Source organism: Stylophora pistillata, chromosome 12, assembly GCF_964205215.1.
Source record: "Stylophora pistillata chromosome 12, jaStyPist1.2, whole genome shotgun sequence".
NCBI classification, from domain to species: Eukaryota; Metazoa; Cnidaria; class Anthozoa; order Scleractinia; family Pocilloporidae; genus Stylophora; species Stylophora pistillata.
In genome coordinates this window covers 26,161,004-26,169,102 of record NC_142530.1, presented here as the reverse complement: position 1 = coordinate 26,169,102, position 8,099 = coordinate 26,161,004, and the positions used below count along the sequence as shown (strand labels likewise).

At 39.6% G+C, this 8,099-nt stretch overlaps 1 protein-coding gene across 1 annotated transcript; it reads left to right on the top strand.

Annotated features, from left to right (window-relative positions):
• Positions 1-22: 22 nt before the first annotated feature.
• LOC111336655 (protein disulfide-isomerase A4) lies at positions 23-7,168 on the top strand. The gene is made up of 8 exons (XM_022942780.2): positions 23-377; positions 1,179-1,384; positions 2,286-2,424; positions 2,877-3,082; positions 3,620-3,924; positions 4,670-4,829; positions 5,506-5,742; positions 6,426-7,168. Exons 1-8 carry the CDS (start codon positions 91-93, stop codon positions 6,839-6,841), a joined length of 1,956 nt encoding a protein of 651 aa, XP_022798515.2. The 5' UTR covers positions 23-90; the 3' UTR covers positions 6,842-7,168.
• The last annotated feature ends 931 nt before the right edge of the window (positions 7,169-8,099 follow it).

Sequence of the window (8,099 nt, the reverse complement as noted above, 5' to 3'; positions counted from 1 at the left end):
GCTATTGGCTATTTGAAGCCTTTGAGAAAACTGGGAATCTCCACAACACTCACAACACGACAATTTTCTCGTAGGTCATCCGTCGACGCGATGAAGGTTTGGAAATTCTTCCTCGGTTTAGTCCTCTTAATCACTTTTTCTGTAAGCTTCACACTTGCTGAAGAGAATGAAAAGGATGGCGAAGCAGCAGCAGAGGCTGTGGAAATAACAGAGGGCGCGGAATCCACGGAAGAAGGCGACGAAACAGAGGCAAATTCTGAAGGAGGCAGCGACGAAGAAGTGAAAGAAGAGGACGATGTTTTGGTTCTTACCACCAAAACATTCGACTCTGTGGTCAAGAAAAATGATATCATACTTGTGGAGTTTTATGCACCATGGTTTGTTGAATTAATATTGATACTGTGTGAATTGATTTGTTTGTCGTTGTTCATTTTTATAGTTCGTCAATCTTGAAGTACTAAATGCTTGATTCAAACAGAAGTTTTGTTTCTTTACTCTCTTCCTTTCAGATACCTTTTTATAAAAGCATTTATCATGAGAACTACAAATACCACAATGAAACTTTTTAGTACTTATCGAGCGTATAATAATCGCGTTAAATTACTTCAAGCATGAACATGTGAATGCGATCATTCTCTTTTGTATATAGTTAGTCATAATAAATTTCATCGTCAACTGCCTCTATGCTGTAATTTACTGCACAGGCCATCTTTTGGAAGAATATTTTGGGATTTTAATCGACTTGGTTCACTAGTGAAATAGAATTATCCAGATAATTGTCGAATTGTTCTTAATATTCATGATAGTGGTAGGGTGCGTTGAATTTAAAAATATCAAGCCCTGTAAAGTTAAAAAAAAAAATAGATTGCTAAGCCAGAATAACCTTGAAATTATTTAAGTCAAATGGTCAATTACTATTTCATCACTGGCAGACTGAAATTTCCCCTTGAAAACCCATAGGAAGTAATGAGATGTAATTAAAAAGTGAAACAAAGATTATCAGGGAAAGAGGGTTCATGATAAGTCAGCCGTTATCCAATTAATTCAACAAATCAGCCTTTTGAAATGTTCTCCATGTTCGGGAGACTAAGTGTAATTTTCTGAAGGCAGGTTTGCTTCCTTATGCCATGAGTTCCTGGTGAATTTTTTTTTCTGATTTCCTCTGTCCTTTCTCAAAGGTGTGGCCACTGCAAGTCTTTGGCACCAGAATATGCGAAAGCTGCAAAGAGGATGAAGGAGGCTGATCCTCCTGTACCATTTGCAAAAGTGGATGCAACTGTAGAAACAGAGCTGGGCTCAAAGTATGATGTTAGTGGCTACCCAACATTAAAAATCTTCCGCAAGGGAGAGGCACATGATTATGAGGGTCCTCGAGATGAAGAAGGTACCATTAAGTAGTTTTTCTTCCATCAGTTATCTTTGTACAGATTTTACTGTGGTTAGCTATAATCTTGAGGAGTAGTTTGACAATACATGTTTGTAAAGAGTCCAGGTGTTTTTGTATGACTGTTTAGTTTCTACAAAAGTGTGACAATGCTTTCATATTGATCCTATTGTCAAAACATTTTGAAGGGAAAATTTTAAATGGCCTCATATTTGCACACCTTTATAGATATCAAAGCCTTTTAGGCAGCTTAAAAACTTAATGTATTAATGAAATTTAGATAAAATTGAGGAGAATACAAGTTACATTACAGGACGGAAAATGCGTGCACTATAAGTACCTCATGTTGTCCCACACTAAGCCTTACAAAAGTTTTCTAAGGCTTTGTATAGGACAATGAGAGGTACTTACAGTGCACTCGTTTTCTGTCCTGTTGTGGTTACTTGAAACTAATTGAGATACAGTGTCCACCAAAATTCAACTTTAAGAGCTACTTGATTTTATTTTATTGATGCCCAAATGAATCCTCTCCTGTTTAAAAATTTGATGTGTAGAGGTATTCAATTAGGTCTTGCTGTTTTATCTTTTGGCTAGCAGAAGAAAATAACTTTATTACTTTCCCTTTGTTTTATTGGTGTATTAATTGATATGTTTTATTTATATTTTATTTGGTTTTAGACTTTTAGTTTTTAGACTTTTCTGAGGATAACAGCTGATTTGATGCTTGACATGTACTGTGGAATAGGCCATCAATGAATATATTTACCCCAGAATCCTTAAGGAGCTACCAACAATCACAACATTTTGGGCTTTTAGTACAATTACTGTAGTATATTCAATTATACTTTATTCTGCATAGTATATCCGCCAGTTCACTCAAGTGTCACTTTGATTCCTATAGGTATTGTCAATTACATGAAACAGAATTCAGATCCCAACTGGAAGCCACCCCCAGAAGCTGTTGTAACTCTAACTAAAGATAACTTCACAGAGACTGTGAGCAGTGAGGCCCTGATGCTTGTAGAATTTTACGCTCCTTGGTATGAAAATCAGAACTTCTTTACCTCAATCCTAAAAATACTTAAAACTTACATGTAATGTACATTAATTCATAACTTCCTCAAACTAGCTTGGGGAAATCAGTCCTGCCAATCTTGCTTGAATTGTTGTCCCAGATTAGTGCCACTTTTTGATATATATAACAAGGCACTGGTAAGCTAAGGGAGTGCATTGAATCCTTTGGTGTCAGGGGTTTCATTAAGGGCCAGGCACCGGGCAAATTGACCGGTTGTGAGGAGGGTTCTGCCCACCTGATTTGACGGTCTGGAGGAAAGTTTATCTTATAAAGAAGTTCAGTTCAAAGAGTTTTGCCAGCCTGTGAAAACCAGTTGCCCTCCTGCTGAAAACATTAATGAAGCCCCTGGGTGTGTTTGTGAAATTAACATCACTGTACAGAGAGGCTTTGCTTACTTAAGAGATTTACTGTCTGCAGGTGTGGGCACTGTAAAAGACTTGCTCCAGAATATGAAAAAGCAGCCCAGGAACTGAAGAAGAATGATCCACCTATCATGTTGGCTAAAGTGAATGCCGATGAGGAGAAAAAACTAGCGCAGGACCATGGGGTGACTGGATATCCCACACTCAAAGTGTTCCGCAAAGGCAAGGCATCCGAGTTCAAGGGCTCTAGAAACCAGTGGGGTAAGTTGATTATTTGCACTTTTTTGTTCTTACCACATTTTGACGTCATCTTTGATCTATCACTGAACAGAAGCACCTAAAAGGTAAAGTCTATACTAAATTCTATTGGCCCACCCAGCTGGAGCTGATCCCAGTTTCCATGAAGTGACTAGCATGAAGTGATTAGAAGTATTATTACTCCCCTCTAGATGGGAAGCCAGTCCATGGCAAGGTTTATCCCCCAGCATTTCATGAGGCTTCCCTGTCAATTCACTAGTACCCATTTCTACTCCTGGGTGAAGAGGGGCACTGTGAGAGTAAAGTGTTTTGCCCAAGAACACAACCCATTGACTGGACCAGGTCTTGAACCCAGACCCCTTGACCTGGCCAGGTCTCAAACCCAGACCCCTCGACTGGCCAGGTCTCGGACTCAGACCTCTCGACCCGGAGTCCAGTGCACTGACCATTGGGGCACTGCGCCTCACACACATAGGGCAGCATGAAATTTATTTTGGTAATTTGAAGCAAATTTGGAAATGTCTTTCTTTTTCACTTAAGGCATTGTAGACTACATGCGTAACCAAGTTGGGCCAAGTTCCAAGGAGATGTCTTCTCTCAAAGCACTCAGGGACTTTATGAAGGAGAGAGGTGAATTAGTAATTGTTGGATTCTTCAGCGATGCAAACGAAAAGTTGTATGCAACATACCTTGAAGCCAACAACGACATTAGGGATGACTACCCCTTTGCTCACACCTTTGACACTGCAGCCAAGAAGTACTTTGGAATCACTAAGAGCTCCATTGTGATGTTCCAACCTGAAAAGTTTGGGTCAAAGTTTGAAGATAAACATATTGTTTTCAAGGTAAGAGGCAAATGATTCTGATAGTCAGACCAGATAACAAGATTAGCTTTGAAGGCAGTGTTTTATGGTAGTCTACCATTAGGCTACAACTGTTAATAGTTGTTGCCACATACATGATTTAAATTTGGAAGTCAGTACTTGCTGATGATACAGGTGAAACACACACATTACCTCATCAAACGTTTTCACAAAACTTAAGGATACACAATACCCCAGTCGTAACAGGAATAGCATGCTTTAGTCTCTCTTTTAAGCCCATTCTCTATAATGTTCAGCTCCTTTCGTTTTAAAAGTTCACAGTCATGGTGTGACGTGAATTTTTAATGTCTGGATACATTTGATGAAAGCTGTTAAGTTTGTTTTTTTGTTTTTTTGCCAGTGTCTAACTACAGGGTGCATACTTTTTACTGTAGCTGATGGAACAACTCCAAAATTTTCACCCTGTATGTAAATTTGTTGTGTCCCAAATCATTTCTCCAGCATCACTTATCATTCTTAAATTTTGTTGTTGTTGTTGTTGTTTTGCCAACTATTGTTTTCGCTCCGACGAAGGGCTAACGCTCGAAACGTCAGCTTTTGTAATCATTACGGTGGCCAATTTACCATTTCAACTTTGTTGATATATCCAAATTATTTCGTTACTCCTACCGACGCAGCCCCAAACAGTTTCTTTCGAAACTATCAGCCTTTATTCATTATTGTTTTTTATCATTCGTATACTGACTAGATATTTTATGATACACAGGGTAATGATCCTAAATCAGAGGACATCCAAAAGTTTTATGAGGACAAACGTATCCCTCTTGTTGGTCAAATGACGTCGTATGATCAGCAGAAGAAGTACACAAAGCGTCCTCTCTGTGTTGTCTATTATGATGTGGATTTCGGCTTTGAACAACGTAAAGGTTAGTATTTTGGTTTGTATGCACACAGTGCGGACGCACTCGGGTTAAGAGGGATTCCAAGGGCTTCTCAACATTGCTTTTGTTACTGGTGTGGTAATAAGTACAATGTAGAATGTTTTGAAGAAAAAAGAAGGAAACGGCAACAGAGCTACCAAATGTATCTGGCAACTCGAAGTTCATCCTCTTGCAGTTCTGCCTCCATTTTCTTGGCTCTGCCTCTCAACGCTTTAAAGCGCACATGAAATTGCCTGCTAGACAGTCAGCGTTATTTCCTCTTTGCAGTGGTCAACTAAAAGAAGGGGATAGCTTATCGTAGAAGCTGGTAAACTTGTAAACTAACCTCATGGCTCGGTTGATGCACTCACTGGCCGTTACATGTAGTACTAAGTTGGGTCTCCATGTCTTATTAAGGAACATCAGTTTTGAGCTAAGGGGTCCAGGATTCCCATGTAAGGAAAATTTGTAAATTCTCGAACAAAATTTTGAACAGTTCAGTTCCGGGGTCAGAACTCTTGCCTTTATATATATCGCAGATGAACTTTTGGTAAAAAGCGCTATTAAACCATAGTCCTTCATATTGAAAACGCAGCATCACTTCTCTAACTTGTAGTACTTAGTAGTTATAACACAGCGAATTTTTATTTTGATTAGAACTGACATTAAGCTTCTTCTCCAGCGACACAGTTTTGGCGTCAAAAGGTTCTAGAAGTGGCGAATGATCACCGCGATATCACATTTGCTATTGCTAGCGAAAGTGACTTTGAAAATGAGCTGAAAGAGTTTGGTCTGGATGACTCTGGAGAAGAGATAAATGTCGGCTGCTTTGACGACAAGAACAGAAAATACAGAATGGAGCCGGATGACGAATTCGATGAAGACAGTCTACGTGAATTTGTAGAAAACTTCAAGAACGGTAATATTCTGTGATGCGTGAGATACCGATACTCGTTCAGTAAAACCGGGGTTGTCGCTAAGCGCCGGCTGCCGACTAAATTTGTCTGATGAAAAAGCAGCGATCGGCGGCTGGATTTTGGGCCGGCAATCGCTTGGTAAAGTACAATGGCCATTTCTGAGGTTACACTCTTACAATCGTTCGCCACCTTTGAGCCACCTTACTTGAAATTTCAGCCGAAAGCGTAATTTCTTAGCTACAACCCTGAAAACACTCGACAGCCGAAGGGTTAGAATAATGTGGGTGGGTCTTGAGCACTACGCGATGGAGTATAGTAGCCTTCTGGCTGACAAGGAAGTGCTTCTTTTTTAGGTTTTGGATATTGTGCGACTTATTCTTTGAGAATCTTACGGTGGTAAGACTACTGAATATTCCCTCGTAGGGAACCTCGACAACGTGCAGAATTTAGCTTTCTCTTTGTATGCCTTACTTTGTGAACTGAATTTTAAAGGAAATTGTCAAAATGTCATGGAGGCAGTTTGCGTTTGACAAGCATGTTTTCTAGGTATAGTGCGTTTGGCAGCTATCTTGGTTTCTTCGGCTCATTATGCTGCATAAAACAGGAAATGCTTTGGTAGTTCAAGTCGCAATTAAGTTTTCCATAGAAATTTCCCTGATAGTTTTTTTTTTTTTTTTCGTTATAGGCAACATCAAAGCCATTGTGAAATCACAACCTGCACCAAAGAAGAACACTGGCCCTGTGACAGTCGTAGTAGGCAATACATTTGAAGAAATCGTCATGGATCCTAAAAAAGATGTTCTTATCGAGCTGTATGCTCCCTGGTGCGGCCACTGCAAGGCTCTTGAGCCCGTCTACAAGAAATTAGGAAAACATTTTAAAGATCAACCCAACATAGTTATCGCTAAAATGGATGCAACCGCCAACGACGTACCTCCAGAATACGCTGCCGAAGGCTTCCCGACCATCTACTTTGCACCAGCTAACAACAAGCGTAACCCTATCAAATACGACGATGGCGAGCGAGAACTTAAAGACCTAGTGAAATTTATAGAAGAGAAGGCTACGGTCTCTCTGACAAAGGCGAAGGAGGAGCTTTAAACTCTAGGTAAAAAACTCATGTAGACTGTGGCTCTATTTCATATCGCGAAATAGACGCATCCAAAGTATTTGTGAAAGTCTGCGTTTTCGCGGACACGGAAAAGAGAAAGTAGAAAATGATATTTTAATGGCGTTTTCCGGCTATTTTTGCATAGGGCGTACCCAATTCCACACATCAGAAATTCATTTTAACTGGAAAATAAACTTAGTGGATTTTATGTGTTATATTTTATTTTGAGGAACTCAGCGGAATGAGTGGCAAAGAAAGAATTCCTCCTTACAATATCAAGCAGACAAGTGATGAGAATAAAGGGGATTATTAGTTAATCCAATATCAGTCTTTATTTATCCTTTGGAGGCCGGAGGAATTTTTCTTTTTATTTTTTTATTTGTGAGGAGGGGGTGGCGGGTGCAGGGATCAACAAATTTGATCGTGTTTAAAGCTGACCATCAATTGTCTGTATTGGTTTGGTTAAGAATTTTTTTTGACCTGTTTAGTAAGCTGAGTAGGGGCTAAAATCCTTGAATCCCGGTGATAAGGCGATGACTGTCCCTTAGGCAAGGAAGGAAATGAAAGGGGAAATTTGAAAAGTGGAGCTTGCATTTAAATTGTTTTCGTGACAGAATGGCTCATGGCCTGCGGCTGTTTGGCAGCGACTAATGCATTTTGACAGCTTCAAGCGTTTGAAAATACACAACCAGTTCGATTCCGTTTTAAACACCAACAACTGTTTTATTGGTTTGGCTATGAAGGTTGTCGTACCTTTTGCTTGCAGTACCTCTCACCGACAAAGTACCAAAGTTTACTTCGAAACTTCGAACTTACACCCTATATTTGAATATGTCTCCATACGTGCGTACGGTAATTTAATCTTTTCGGGAGCAATTTGATTGTTAATATATCTAATATGTGACAATTTTTACTGTCAGACGCAATTTTTTATTGCATTTACACAAGCCACATTGTTTTTGCCGCAAAACAACTTAATTCAAGCCATTCGTTGTTAAATTCGCTAAAGCTCTTCTTAGGGGCTGACCATTTAACTTTTGAGGGGGGGGGGGTGGGGGATTTTGAAAAAAAATTTCCTGCAAGCGCCTGTTGGAAGAAAGAAAGTGCATGCAGCCCAAATGTAGCAGAAAAAATGTACCAAAAAATCGGAAAAAAATATCCTGCACAGCAGATTGCTAGAAAAAAGATCTCTTCATGACCAGAAATCATCCAACCCCCGCCCTCAAAAGTTAAATGGTCGGCCCCTAA

What these genes read in the sequence shown, in the direction of transcription:
- LOC111336655 (XM_022942780.2), top strand. Translation starts at nt 91, where the DNA reads ATGAAGGTTTGGAAATTCTTCCTCGGTTTAGTCCTCTTAATCACTTTT. An exon ending in GTAGAATTTTACGCTCCTTG is followed by an intron (nt 2,425 to 2,876) that starts GTATGAAAATCA and finishes TACTGTCTGCAG; the next exon opens with GTGTGGGCACTGTAAAAGAC. An exon ending in ATAAACATATTGTTTTCAAG is followed by an intron (nt 3,925 to 4,669) that starts GTAAGAGGCAAA and finishes TATGATACACAG; the next exon opens with GGTAATGATCCTAAATCAGA.